Here is a 12,921-nt window from a genome sequence, read left to right on the forward strand (position 1 = left end):
CCCAAATACCCATTGGAAGCTGGAAAGAAGGTTCTAGAAGATTCCAGTCACCAGCCCTGACTCCCATGAATTTACCTAACCTGTTCGCCTAATCCCTCTGGCAGTATGAGGCTTACAGAAGGGTAGAGGGGAATTCTATTCTCCTGGTACCACAGTAAACACTCAAAACTATTTGAAACACCAGAACCTTGCACAAAATTCTGACCTACTTCCAATAACAACAAGTTCCACATTTCCACTTTGAGAGTTTTCAGAGGAAGAGCGGCAAAACTAGGCATAACAACCTATCAAACAAACCACCAGCCAAAAACAAACCAAGACAAAAAACAGGCCAAACTAAAGCTTTATGCTATAAAAACAAGAAATAAAATAAGGAGATTTATAGGCCGGCTGATTGTCAGCAAACACAATATATTTACTGTATTAGCATTTGCTCACAGTGCAAATGGTACAACATTACACCATTTCAATATTTCGGTTTTTAAAAATGCTGTTTTCATTAACTATATTATATTGGCATTACAATATGACAAAGGAGCAAATGAAATGTTGGTGAAGAATTTCACCTTTTCACAATATCAAGCATATTTTTTTAACCTTAGTATAAGGTACTATAAATCCAAGAAATAAAAACATCCACAAAATATATTACATCTGGTTTGTCTTTTTTCTAAGTACTCAACTTTATACAAAAGTCTTTCAAAAAATATCATTCCCCATAGGTTTTCCTGTTTAAAACCTGATTTTTTTCTCTCAGTTCACATAAGTTAGAGTGCATTTTCTTTTGTTGCTTTTTTTTTTTTTAAACATGCAGACATATAAAAAATCTGGATAGCACAACCTTTTGGCAACAAAGTTATTTTTCTCTTAGTTTAGCTTAATGTCTGAGAACAGTTTTATTAAAACAAAGGAAAACTCAATTATCATGCAGTGACATGCATATACCAGAAGGAGTGAGGAAAAAATATTAAAGGGTATCTGATTCCTCCTTCTAGCTTAGAAGTGACCAAAATTTTTGCTTTTTTAATAATCATCACATTATAAAAAGTATTCAGCAAAATACTGTCTCTGCAAAGAAAGATTTTACCCTTCAGCTGAAAAAATATGGGCCCTCCTGGCAAACTTCATCTTCTTCTCTCTCCTTCTACAAAAAGTCCAAGTACCTGGAAATTCACAACCCCCTGCTCTTCGATTCCCCCCTTTCCACTAGAGTCCTTTTAGTATTATTTATCCACCACCAAAAATCAAAACAAAACAAAACAAAAATGGTTCTTCTTTTTCTTAAAAAAAAAAAAAGTGGAAAACGCATAAAGTGACTTTGAAAACAGACATTCTGTAAACTCCAGACCTTTGTTCCTTCTCTCTGGGCAGCTTACTGACCACAGGAGAAATAACGCTAACAGGAACAGTACATTCAGTCGAGACCGTGCTGGAAGCTGTGGCAGAGAGCAACCTTCCCTATTACTCCACTTCAAAGGAGCCACCCTGTGCGAGAAGGGCTGGCAGGACAGCTGGGGAAGAGGGGTGCCTGAGAAGAGGTGAGGTAGGGTGGGGAGAAGGTGAGACTGGGTATGGAAAGGAGACACCTCATTCATCAACATGGATTCATGAAAAAATCCCCATATCTTTGAGGAAATTTTGGACAGAGATGTGTATATGTGTATACACACATATCCATACATATATGTGTATATGTGTATATATGTACACTCACACGTATATGTACAGATATGTGTGTATCTATATCCACACACATAACACACGTATGTAGATATAATCTCATCAGTTAACATTTTCATAAAAAATAAATCATTTAAAGCTGTATACGCCTACAAATTCTCTTTATTCCGGTGCACTGCACTGGATAACCAAGTACCTTAGAGATTTTATTTTGCTAGGAATACATATTGTGTGTATGTTACGTATATGTACGCATGTGCATCTTTATACACATGCATGCATATACATACACATACATACACACACACACCATATACTTATATTTAAATTCTATCTGTTGTGTTGGTGATGACAAAGGGCAAAAGCAGAGCCAGCTTCCCCATGATGGTGGGAAGGAGAAATTGCTATGTAATTGAGAGAAGACACAAAGCTGGAGTGGCTGGTTGAAGCCTGCCTTTCTGGGAAAAGATTTTGAAAGAGATGGGAGAAGGTTTAGAGGGGAGAAAGGGAAGGAGAGGGAGGGCAGAGGGCAAACTCAGGAACATAGATTTCTTAGAGTGGGGCTAAGGAAATACACATATATTTTAAAAGGCAGGCTCAGAGATGGCTGCTCTTTCTCCCCACAGATCAAACTGCCCTGAGGCCTAAGAGGGAAGCGCTCAGAAAAGGAGGGATTCTGAGGGGCCAAACCCGAACCGGCGGCAGCAGCACCGCGTCGGCGGCATCCGAGGCATTTCTCTAAGAAACATGATTTCAGAGCGGATGGAAGACCACCTCCTCCAGCCACGTGCGGACTCCCAGCCTGGGACATCTCCCAGCGGCTTGGGGACCCGAGGTGGGGAAGAGTTTGGGGTAAACACAGCCCAGTTCAGCTCAAGAGTCTTAAACACACACGCTTGCGCGCGCGCACACACACACTCACACACACACATACACACACACGCGAGCACGCACACACTCGCGCGCATCCCCGCACGCAGGCGCGCGTGCGTGCGGCGGGCAGCAAGCTCTGCGCTTTGGTGCGCTCCTTACCCCCTCCCCCTCTCGAGTCTTCGAGGGGGTATAGAGGGAGACGTAGGGGAAACAATGAGGTGTTTGGGTCGGGCGAGGGTTGGATGGGCTCCGCCTTCAGTCCCTTGCAGGTCCTTGGCGCGGCCCGGCGGCCCCTGGATCAAGGCGATCCGAACTGAACAAAGCGGGCTAGACGCCACCTTTCCGCCCCCACGCCTTGGCTAAATGGGGGACCGCGAGGGGAAGGCGCCTCTAGCCCTGGCCCCTGACCGCTGGCCGGCGTGAAAGGTTGGGAACCGGGGGCATCGAAGGGGAGCAAGGGGCCGCACGTCCATGGAGAGGCCAGGGCGCGGCCCCTACGCCTCCGTGGCTGGCTTTCCCGCTGCTTTCAGGCTAGCAGCCGGGAGGCACTGGAGGGGAAAAGTGGGGATCTGGGGGCCCGATCCTCAGGCGCAGGTGGTGACCACGGGGGCCAGCGACACGGGGGGCGCCGAGGATGCAGAGGGTGCACCGCCCTTCTCCGCCTTCTTCTCCTTTTGCTTGAGGTGGATCTTGGCGTGGCGCTTGCGCTCGTCGCTGCGCGCAAACTTGCGCCCGCAGAACTCGCAGGCAAAGGGCTTCTCGCCCGTATGAGTGCGGATGTGAGTGGTGAGGTGGTCGCTGCGGCTGAAGCTCCGCATGCAGATCCGGCACTGGAAGGGCTTGTGACCCGTGTGGATGCGCAGGTGCCGGGTCAGCTCGTCCGAACGGCTGAAACGGCGGTCGCAGCCCTCGGCCGGGCACGCGTGGGGCCGTTCGTGGAGCGGTGTCTTGCTAGGCCGGTTGGGGTACTTGCGGGGCCGGATGGGCTTGAGGGTGAGCGGCGGCTGGGGCAGGCTGCCAAAGCCCGGGTGGATCTGCTTGTCTTTGAATGCCTTGATGGTCTCCAGAGGGGTAATAGGGGGCGGGTTGACCCGGATGGGGTCCATGCCCTGGAAGGGCTTGTGCTCCGGAATGGAGCCCATGTCGTTGGGGTGGTGGTAGAGGTTGTAGTCAGGAATCATGGGGAAGAGATTGCTGTCCAATGCCGGCTTGGCCGATTGGTAATCCTGGGGGGAATAGGCGAGCCCGGGATTGCCCTGGGGGTCGTGGAAAGACACGGGCTCTGAGTAGAGGTCGCCGCAGTTGGAGTAGGGGGGTAGCGCTGGATACATGGCCTCCACGTCACCCTGCGGTGGCTGCACCATGCTGGCCGTGGACGTTTGCGTGCTGAGCGCCCCTGAAGCCGGGGGCACCCCCAAGATGCCGGCGCTCATGAGGCTAATGATGTTGTCCTGGCACCAGTTGGAAGGGGAGTCGAAGGCGAACTTTCCCAAGTAGGTCACGGTCTTGTTGCCGGGGGCTGGCTGGAAGGAGCCGGAGTAAGAGAGTTCCGGGTTGGGCTTCTCGTTGGTCAGACCGATGTCCATTACATTCTCTGCGGAGAGCGGGGGAGAGAGGGGAGGGGTGAGTGAAGCCGAGCTGGCTCCAGGCCGCGGCGCCCAGGTCCTTGCCCAGGTGCGGAGGGTGCGGCCGGGTGGAGTGCGTAGCGCATGGGGTAAGAGGAACGCTGAGCCCGGCGCAAAGCGGGCGGTGCCGCGCTCCCGGGCGCAACCTGGATATAGCAAAATACTACGGATCGGGGTGTGGAGTGGCTGCTGCACACACACCGCACGAGCCGCGCACACACTCACGTACCACACACACACGCGCGCGCGCGCGAGAAGCATTGTTGTTCTTCCCGAGGTGGGGCGGGCAGGTAGCTGCAGCTACAGGTAGTTTCAGACCCGGAGCGCGCTGGGCTCTCGCTCTGCACCGCACACAGCTCGGCCTCTTCCCTTGGCCCTGTCCGCTCCAGGACGCCGCGCCTTTCCCTCCCCGGCGATGCCCCCCACGCGCGCTGCTCCCGGGTCGCCGACCCAGAGCGCTCCGTCGCTTTGTCCTCGGAGCGTAGAAGGGTGTCGCCCTCAAAGGGAGCTCTCCCTTCACCTACCCCGGCCCCAGCCTCCTCTGGCATGAAGGAGCTTTAGGCTCTTGCTGGAGGGGAAAATCCTAGCCCCAGCTAGGGAGGGTGGAGAGCGGCGGAAAACCGGCCGGTGTCTCCATGGCGTGAGAGACCGCCCTTCCCTAGCTCCCCGGCCCCGGGATCGTCCCCCGTGGCAGGCCCTCGCCCCGCGCGTGAGCCCCCTCCTTCTCCCCGCCGTCCCCACACCCCCACGGCTTTGCTGAACGCCCCGGAAAGGCAGCGTCGCAGTACCTCTCCCACCGCGGGGACTCCACGCCGCACATGGCTCCATCCCGGGTGGGAGGCTGAGGGAGTAAGGGGGGAGAGCGCGGGTGAAAAAGACGCCGGGCTCCTCCCGGGAAGGGGGCGACAGCACCACGCCTTGAGCGTAGCCCGGCGATCGGGCCCCCTGCGTGGTGAGGGAGAACCCCAGAGCCGCTCGCACCTACCTCCCTCCGGTCGGCGGCTGCCCCCACCCGGGAGAACCGAAGCCTCTACCGTGGCGTCGCCAACCTAGCCTTCTCGATCGAGGAGGGCGGGAGGAGTGGGTGGGAAAAGCAACTCGCCCCCGGCAAAATTCCCAGCGCGCCCCCATCTCTCCATCCATTTATCTATCCACGCATCCATCCATCCATCCATCCATCCATCCATCCATCCATCCATCACCAGGTCGTCCCCTCCTCCTCTTCCTCTCCCCTTCCTTCCTCGCTGCCTCGCCGCCTCCCCGCCGCCCTTACCTGTAGCCATCTGATTGTAATGGACTACCGAGTCGCTGCTGCCGGAGAAGAGGTTGAGCGCGCTGGGGATCTCCTCGGGGTACAGATTGTCAGGCAGTTGGTTTAGCAAACTGCTCATGGTCACCGGCAGCTTCTCGGCGAGTTTGCCGGTCATAGCACTCCCGAGCTGCCGCCGCCGCCGCCACCGCCGCCACCGCCGCCGCTCGCTCCTAACGCAGCTTCCAGGCAAGCGGCATCCGAGAGGCGATCCGTGGTGCAGGGGAAAAGCATGCGAGAGGGAAAGTTCGGGGGGAGGGGGGAGGGAAGAAGGGAAGGGATAGGCCAGGAGAGGGGATCTTCTCTTTTTTGGGGGGCGGGAGAGGGCCCCAGGGGGTAATCCTCTTGGGTGCCTCAGCTGGTGCGGTATGAGGCTGGGTCGTGGGGGGGTGGGGCGTGTGCGGGGGGTGGGGTGGGGGCTGGGCTGGGGGGGATCTTGGCTCAAGGGGGTCGGACGCGGCCTCAGTATTGATCTCACAAACAGACACGCGCCCGCCGCCCCCCCGCCCCCCGATCTGCCACCGCCACCGCCACCGCCGCCGCCGCCGCCGCCGCCGCCGCCTCTGCCGCCGCTGCCGCCGCTGCTACCACCACCACCAGCCCCGCCGCTTCCTAGCAAGCTCACTGCTGCCCAAAAGCTCCCAGCCAGGGAACTCCACCAGCCTATTTATCTGAGCCCCGGGAAAGCTCCGTGACGTAGCTGCCCATATATGGACAGACAAAGCCCAGCCGAAGGGGCGCGACGTCACAATGGAAGCTCCTCACAATGGAACATTAGAAAGCAGGAAGCGGGCCGCAGCCAACGTGCGGCGCCCGCACCGCTCGCGGCTCTTGAAAAAAAGAGAGAGAAGGGGAGAAGAAACAAGAAGAATGCGAGAGGAGAGAGGAAAGAAGGATACAGCTGCATGCAAAGCCCAAAGCGCGTAGCGTGGAGTCGAAACACCAGTAACTCATTGTGTGTGTTTATTTGAGGTTTGCATTAGGAGAGCGCATTGGGGGGAGGTGGGCGGTGGGGTGGGGTTGTTTGCAAGTGGTCTCCAAGACCCCAGCAGTTAGAAAGAGAGTTGAAAACATCTGGCGAAGTCCCTTTGCAGCCTGGGAACTGCTGGGGAACCCGGAAGGCGTGCGTTGCGCCCCTGCTACCTCAGCGGCTCGAGCGTTCGGGATCCTATCCGAGATTAAGAGAAAGGGAGTGCTTCCCTTTGTGGGGGGAAGGAGGGGTGCGCTCAGGGTTGGGGGGGTGTTCCAACGTGTCAGAATTCCTTGGTCCAATATCCCAAGAACTTTTGTGCCAACTTCACTCTGATTCGCCGCCCCTGCCACTCCCTGGGCCCCTGACCCGGCGCTGACTCCAGGCTGAGCGCAGGGGCGAGAAGATTCGAAGCAGCCCAGCAGTTGCGCCAAAGACAAGAGCCCCATCCATGTGGGGTCGAGGATGTGCGGTTTTGGTGGTGAAGAGGAAAGAATGAAGTTGAAGGGATAGATAAACACGTGCACTGAATCCCCAGTAAATTCCCTAACGGTTCCAAGCAGCCTCTGTGGCCACAGGATGGCAGGAGGGCCCAGCAGGCCCGGGCGCAGTTGCTGTCTACTGCTGCCTGCGAAGGGCCCGCCACTGAGTTCCAGAAGGAGGACGCCGAACCCACAGTCTCTGAGCCGCTGGCGGCCTCCCCTAGTCTCTGCCCTCCCCCTCGCCTTCCACAGGGCTGTCCCCATTGCTGCCTGCCGGCGCTCCGCAGTCAAGGGCGGCCTGTGTGCCGACCCGGAGAGCTTTCACCTCCCGGAGCGGCAGCAGATCCCGGGGGCGGCTGCTGTGCTCTCTGGGGCCTGCTCCCAAGGTGCGCGCAGCCGGCCCGCGGGCGAGGGGGAGGAGAGGGCGGGAGCATGGGGGTGCGACCCCAAATCACATCGGCTTGGCGGGGGAGGATTCCCTCCTCGGTGGCCGCGTGGGCGCGGTGAATCCCTCGTCCCCTGCTGGGGAGTCGGGGTTGGGGGAACGTGCATTTCTCGGGGGGAGTGGGAGTGTTGACAAGGAAGAAGAGAGGATCCCCGGGCCTCACGCCGTGGGAAGGCCATGCGGGCCGGGGACGTGTGGGAGGAACTCCCGAGCTGCACGTTGTGGTGGAGGTGGATGACAACCTCGCTCCCCTCCCCTCCCCTCCACTCAGTGGAGGGCTGGGGACCGGAGGGCCGGGCCTTCCCCCATGTTCTCCAGTTCTTAGGAAAGGAGGGATTCCCGCCTCCCGCGATCCCCCTCTCTCCACCCCCGCCGCCTCTCCCGCCAGGCTCCCCACTCCTATACTAGGGAGCCACAGCGCCCCCGGGCTGTCCTCCGCCCGCGCGGCTCAGGGAGGGAGAGCGCTGCAGCGGTCCCGCGCTCCGGTCAGAATCAGGGCAGGCTGCGCCTCCCGCCCCCGGCTCCCTCCCTTGGGGGGGGCGCGCGGCCGGTCGGGGGGCGTGGGCGGCGGTGTGAGCTGGGCTAGGTGCGGGAGGGGCCTGGGCGGCTGCAGGGAGGGTCGCAGGGCGGCGGGCCAAGCCGGGAAGAGCCATACAAGGAGCGGATCCGGTGACGCGCCGGCCGCGCCCCTTCTCCTTCTCGATTTGGCTGCAGATTCCGGTCCCAAGATTTGCATATTTTGGCATCCAGTGGAAAAGGAAAGAAGAACGGAACCCGCAGCCTTTAAAGGAACCGCACAGGCTGTAGCGTCACCCAGGGAGGCGGTGGGGGTGGGGGTGGGGGCGTGAAAAATTAGCCAGCGGCTCTGGCCTCTGGCCGTAGAGCCCGGCAGTAGGGAGGGCCAGGGAGGGGCGGCAACCAGCGAGCTTCGGACGCGCCAGTCCCAGACCTGGCCCCTCTAGGGTGCTTCCTGCTGCGCGTGCACCCGGAGGCTGCGGAGGGTCTCCACGGGTTCCTGCCTGGGGCCGGGAGACGCTGTGGGGTCCGCGGTCCTGGGCGAGCTGCAGGCCCGAAGACTGCAGTGCCCATGTCTCCCCGCGCGAGGCAGAGCTCAGCCTGCGGGGGTGGTGGGAAGGAAGTGAGAGGCCTCCGGGCCGCCCAGCTCAACTCCGGAGGACCCCACCGTAATGCACCCACTTTCCACCTGTCAGGATCTCTCCCCAGGAGGGGCTGCAGAGTGAGGAGCTAGAAGCCCTTATCCTGTTCGATTGGGGCCTGCGCTGGGAAAGGCAGAGGCAGTGGAAGCATTTGGGATCCTTAAGCTTCCAGGGCCCCAGAGGCGGTGGAGTGCAGCCACTCCCAACTGAAGGAGACGGCGGCCCCTCTCCCGACACTTTTCGGCACGCTGGACTTGTTGCTCCCAAGTAGAAGAGCATGGGGCAAGGTTTGCCGACCTGCACCAGGGCTTGCTTACCCGTCAGCAAGATTGGATAGGAGTCTGGGGACACGATTCCTTCCCTCTCCTTTCTGCTAGTTCTTTGCATAAAACGGGAGCCTTCAATTCAATTAAAGTCTTCATTAAAGCTTCACTGTGACCTTGGGCAAACGTCTGTATTTTTTTTCTTAGCCTCAGTTTCCTTGTCTGTAAATTGGGATAATAACAGTATCTACCCCTTAGGAAGAATTAAATTAGATAATCCTCATAGAGTACTTGCCAGTCCCTTAAGCAAACACCCAATAAACTGCAATTGTTGTTAAACTATTCTTCCCCACCCTGCCATGTGACAGATATGCCCTTCCCTCTCGTGTGGCAGGAGTAAATTTAGATGATATAGGTAGTAAAAAAAGGCCAGATATGGAACTCCATCACAGACCAGCCTGATCATATGCAAGAAGTATTAATAATGTTGATTATTTAGGGGGAAAGGAAATTCCTATCTGTGTGCCTAGTATCTCCTGGGCACTGTCCCAATCTAGGGATGGTTAAGGAATGGTCCCTGGTCTGAAGGAGCCCAGACACGAACTGAGCTGAGCCCTCAACAGCTGGTGGTGACACGAGGCAGGGTTCAAAGAAGTCACTCAGTTGCTCTCTAACACTCTGGAGCAGCCTTTCAGACATTTTTTGGGGGTGATGTGGCTCCTGGAGTGGGAGGGAGCCTTCTTTCCTCTGCTGGAAGGAACCATGCTGGCAAACGCCTGCCCTACAAGGTTAGGCCCTCAGTGCCCAGTGCCTGTTCAGGATGCAGTCCGCACAGATGTCCCCTGTCATCCTCGATGATGGTGGCAGATGGAGTCCAGGGTTCTGTGGCAGGAGGGGACAACCCTGGGTGTGGAACAGGAGTGGGGTGTTGGAGTGGCTGCTTTGTAAATGAATTCTTCCTTGGGGTTGCCAAGCCTTAGAATAGAAAAAAGTTTTCCTCCTTCCCTTCCTCCCTCCTGGTTTCCTCTCTCCCTCCTGAACAGGAGCTGAAGGTGTTTGTCTGTTTTATTGGCGGGCTCAGGTGAGATTGCCAAGGGCCTAATTACCTGAACTCTAAGCCCTGAACTTGCTGGGGAGCGAGTAGGCACTGGTTCAGGCGTCCTCATCCTGGAGATGGTGAAAGGCAGGCCTGCTCCTCTGCAGCAGAGCCAGGGCTGCCATCCCCTGGCCGTTCTCTCCTATGGAGTCCCACTCATCAGCTGCACTTATGGGGACTGCTGCTGCTTGTCATGGGCATGGGTGTGTTTGTCTTGATTAAGGACAAAGGAGGGAGGAGATGTGGCCCCTGAAATCCACTGTAGAAAAATGCAAAGTTACAGCTGTCTTAGTCCTTTGTTCTATAGTCACCTCTGCCCTCTGAACTTTAGCTGCCCTGTTTGCTAAAGATATCTAGTCCTTCTCTGATATCTTACAATAAAGAACTCCCCATACCCTGAATTAATTCAATCTGCGGTGGGAGCAATCTAATTAATGCATTGCCCTTCTCAGAGGGTGTTTGCATTTTAAAAGAAAACGCTTAGGGGTGGTAATATATAACCCAGAGGAATCAAGCCCAATACTCAGCATGGTGCCTGGAAAGTGGTAGGTGCTCATGAATGCTGGTGAGATGACATCTGGTTGTGGCATATCAGAGTCAAGGAGTGGGAGACTTTGTGTGCAGAGAGTGTCTGGGTTCCTCCAATCACACCAAGCACCTGTGTACAGAACCCACCCTGGTGGGACTGCTCCTGAATGGCAGTTCTCTTGAGGGTCCTCAGTTGCTTTCCATTTTGGGGTGTGCCACAGGGCTTCATAGGTGATGGACAAGTCACAGTGGAATCCTCCTGGCCAGTCCTGCCTGGCGTTCTAGAGGTCATTGTCATTTCTTGGATAATGACAGCCAGCTCAGGGGCTAGGCGGGTTTTGCCCAGAAGTTTTATGAAGAGAATGCTGTTGGCAGCCCCACAGATTCCCACATGCTTCATGAAGACCTTGAAGCTGGTGCTCCTGGTGGAGTCGGAGCTGAGCCCAGTCCCGGGAGCTGCAGGAGCTTCCGGGCTGTAGCCATGGAAGATGGGGCGACTGATATCTGATGCCTGCCTTGGCCAGGCCTTGTGGACACATTTCATTTTCTTCAGTTTTCTTTTTCTTTCTTTCTTCTTTCTTTCTTTTTCTTTCTTTTTTTCTTTCTTTCTTTTTCTTTCTTTCTTTCTCTCTTTCTCTCTTTCTTTCTTGTTTTCTTTCTTTCTCCCTCCCTCCCTTCCTTTCTTTCTTTTCTTTCTTTCTTTCTTTCTCCCTCCCTCCCTTCTTTCTCTTTCTTTCTTTCTCTTTCTTTCTTTGTTTTCTTTCTTTCTTTTCTCCCTTTCTTTCTCCCTCCCTTTCTTTCTTTCTTCTCCCTCCCTTCCTTCCTTCCTGCCTGCCTGCCTGCCTGCCTTCCTTCCTTCTTTCTTTCTTTCTCCCTTCCTTCCTTTCTTTTCTTTCCTTCTCCCTTCCTTCCTTCCTTCTTTTTCTTTCTTTCTCTCTTCCTTCCTTCTTTCTCCCTTCCTTCCCTTTCTTTCTTTCTTTCTTTCTTTCTTCTTTCTCCCTTCCTTCTTTCCTTCCTTCCTTTTTTCTTTCTTTCTTTCTTCTTTCTTTCTTTTTCTTTCTTTCTTTCTTTCTCCTTCCTTCCTTCCTTCCTTCCTTCCTTCCTTCCTTCCTTCATTCTTTCTTTCTTCTCTCTCTCTCTCTCTTTCTTTTTTAAATAGTGGCTTGTTCTGTTGTCCAGGCTGGAGTGCAATGGCATGATCATGGCTCACTACAGCCTTAATCTCCTTGGCTCAAGCAATCCTCCTGCCTTAGCCTCCTGAGTAACCTGGACTACAGGTGGGCGTCACTATGCCCAACTAATTAAAAACTTTTTTTTTTTTTAGTAGAGATGGGGTCTTGATATCAGTCTTGCCCAGGCTGGTCTCCAACTCCTCGCCTCAAGTGATACTCCTGCCTCAGCTTCCCAAAGTGCTGGGATTATAGGGATGAGCCACCGTTTCAGGCCATAATTTTCTTTACAACAATCCTGTGAGAGGAAGGCTTTAGGACTGCCCTTTCAAGTCTTAAGAGTCCAAGTAGCTTACTGGAGGCTACCTGGCTGGTCTGACAGTTGAATTTGTCTGGTGTGACTTTAAAATGAATGCTCTTAACTCCATCCTTTGTCCCCATTGTGGCTGTCAAGGGAAAGAAACGGGGTGGTAGATGTGGGTAAGAGGAGGAACCAGGATAAAGTCTGTGGAAAAATCAATGTGTGGGAGAAAGGCAAGCTTGAGTGGTGCACCCCAGCACGCCCTTGGACCCAGCATGGAGGCAGGTGAGAAGCCATAGCCCAGAGGAGAATAAGGGTACTCACCATTCCCATGGGAATCAGGGAGGAACTGTTTCTGCCAGGGCCTCTCAGTAGGTGCAATGGCCACTGTGCCACTCTGCACCTGGCTACCCCTTTCCTAGGCTGTCTCAGAGGCCACCGGATCCTCTCCAAGCCAATTACATACTTCTCTTCTAAACACCTGTTTGTGCCTAAATTCAAACTAATGCATTATAATGATGTTGAAATAAGAGTGTCTTTGATTGCACTTTAAGTAATTTCAGGTAGAGTCCGGTGACCAAAGAGAAAAAGTCTTATTATATAGTAACATTTACTGGAGGGATGAGGTGGCTCATGCCTGTAATCCCAGCACTTTGGGAGGCCAAGGTGGGAGGATCACTTGAGGTCAGGAGTTTGAGACGAGCCTGGCCAACGTGATGAAACCCCATCTCTATTAAAAATACAAAAATTAGCTGGGCATGGTGGCACACTACTGTAGTCACAGCTACTTGGGAGGCTGAGGCAGGAGAATCACTTAAATCTGGGAGGCAGAGGCTGCAATGAGTCAAGATTGTGCCGTTGTACTGCAGTCTGGGCAACAGAGCGAGACCTTGTCTAGGAAAAAAAAAAGAAGGAAAGAAGAAAGAAAGAAAAAGAAAGAAAGAAAGAAAGAAAGAAAGAAAGAAAGAGTAACTTTTTTTCCTTTTTTTTAGATGAAGTCTCGCTCTTGTCCTCCAGGCTGGA

At 54.5% G+C, this 12,921-nt stretch overlaps 1 protein-coding gene across 3 annotated transcripts; it reads right to left on the minus strand.

Moving 5' to 3' along the window:
- Positions 1–394: 394 nt before the first annotated feature.
- EGR3 (early growth response 3) lies at positions 395–6,130 on the minus strand. 3 transcript variants are annotated; one of them, XM_032144148.2, is made up of 3 exons: positions 5,452–5,506; positions 4,967–5,019; positions 395–4,147 (listed from the first exon to the last, which is right to left on the minus strand). In XM_032144148.2, the coding sequence occupies exons 2-3, from the start codon at positions 5,004–5,006 to the stop codon at positions 3,138–3,140; spliced, it is 1,050 nt and encodes a 349-aa protein (XP_032000039.1). In that variant the 5' UTR covers positions 5,007–5,019; positions 5,452–5,506; the 3' UTR covers positions 395–3,137. The 3 variants fall into 3 exon arrangements, with proteins under 3 accessions (XP_032000039.1, XP_032000038.1, XP_032000040.1); XM_032144147.2 differs by lacking the exon at positions 4,967–5,019 and having other exon boundaries at positions 5,452–6,130; XM_032144149.2 differs by lacking the exons at positions 4,967–5,019; positions 5,452–5,506 and adding an exon at positions 5,164–5,429 and having other exon boundaries at positions 2,500–4,147.
- Positions 6,131–12,921: the final 6,791 nt, after the last annotated feature.

The sequence above is a fragment of the Hylobates moloch genome, unplaced genomic scaffold (genome assembly GCF_009828535.3).
Source record: "Hylobates moloch isolate HMO894 unplaced genomic scaffold, HMol_V3 SCAFFOLD_22, whole genome shotgun sequence".
NCBI lineage: Eukaryota > Metazoa > Chordata > Mammalia > Primates > Hylobatidae > Hylobates > Hylobates moloch.

Bases quoted from the DNA above. Each gene is read 5' to 3' on its own strand.
- EGR3 (XM_032144147.2), bottom strand. From the start codon at position 5,605: ATGACCGGCAAACTCGCCGAGAAGCTGCCGGTGACCATGAGCAGTTTG. The intron at 4,148-5,451 runs GTAAGGGCGGCG...CGCTCTCCGCAG, and splicing joins TTACAATCAGATGGCTACAG to AGAATGTAATGGACATCGGT.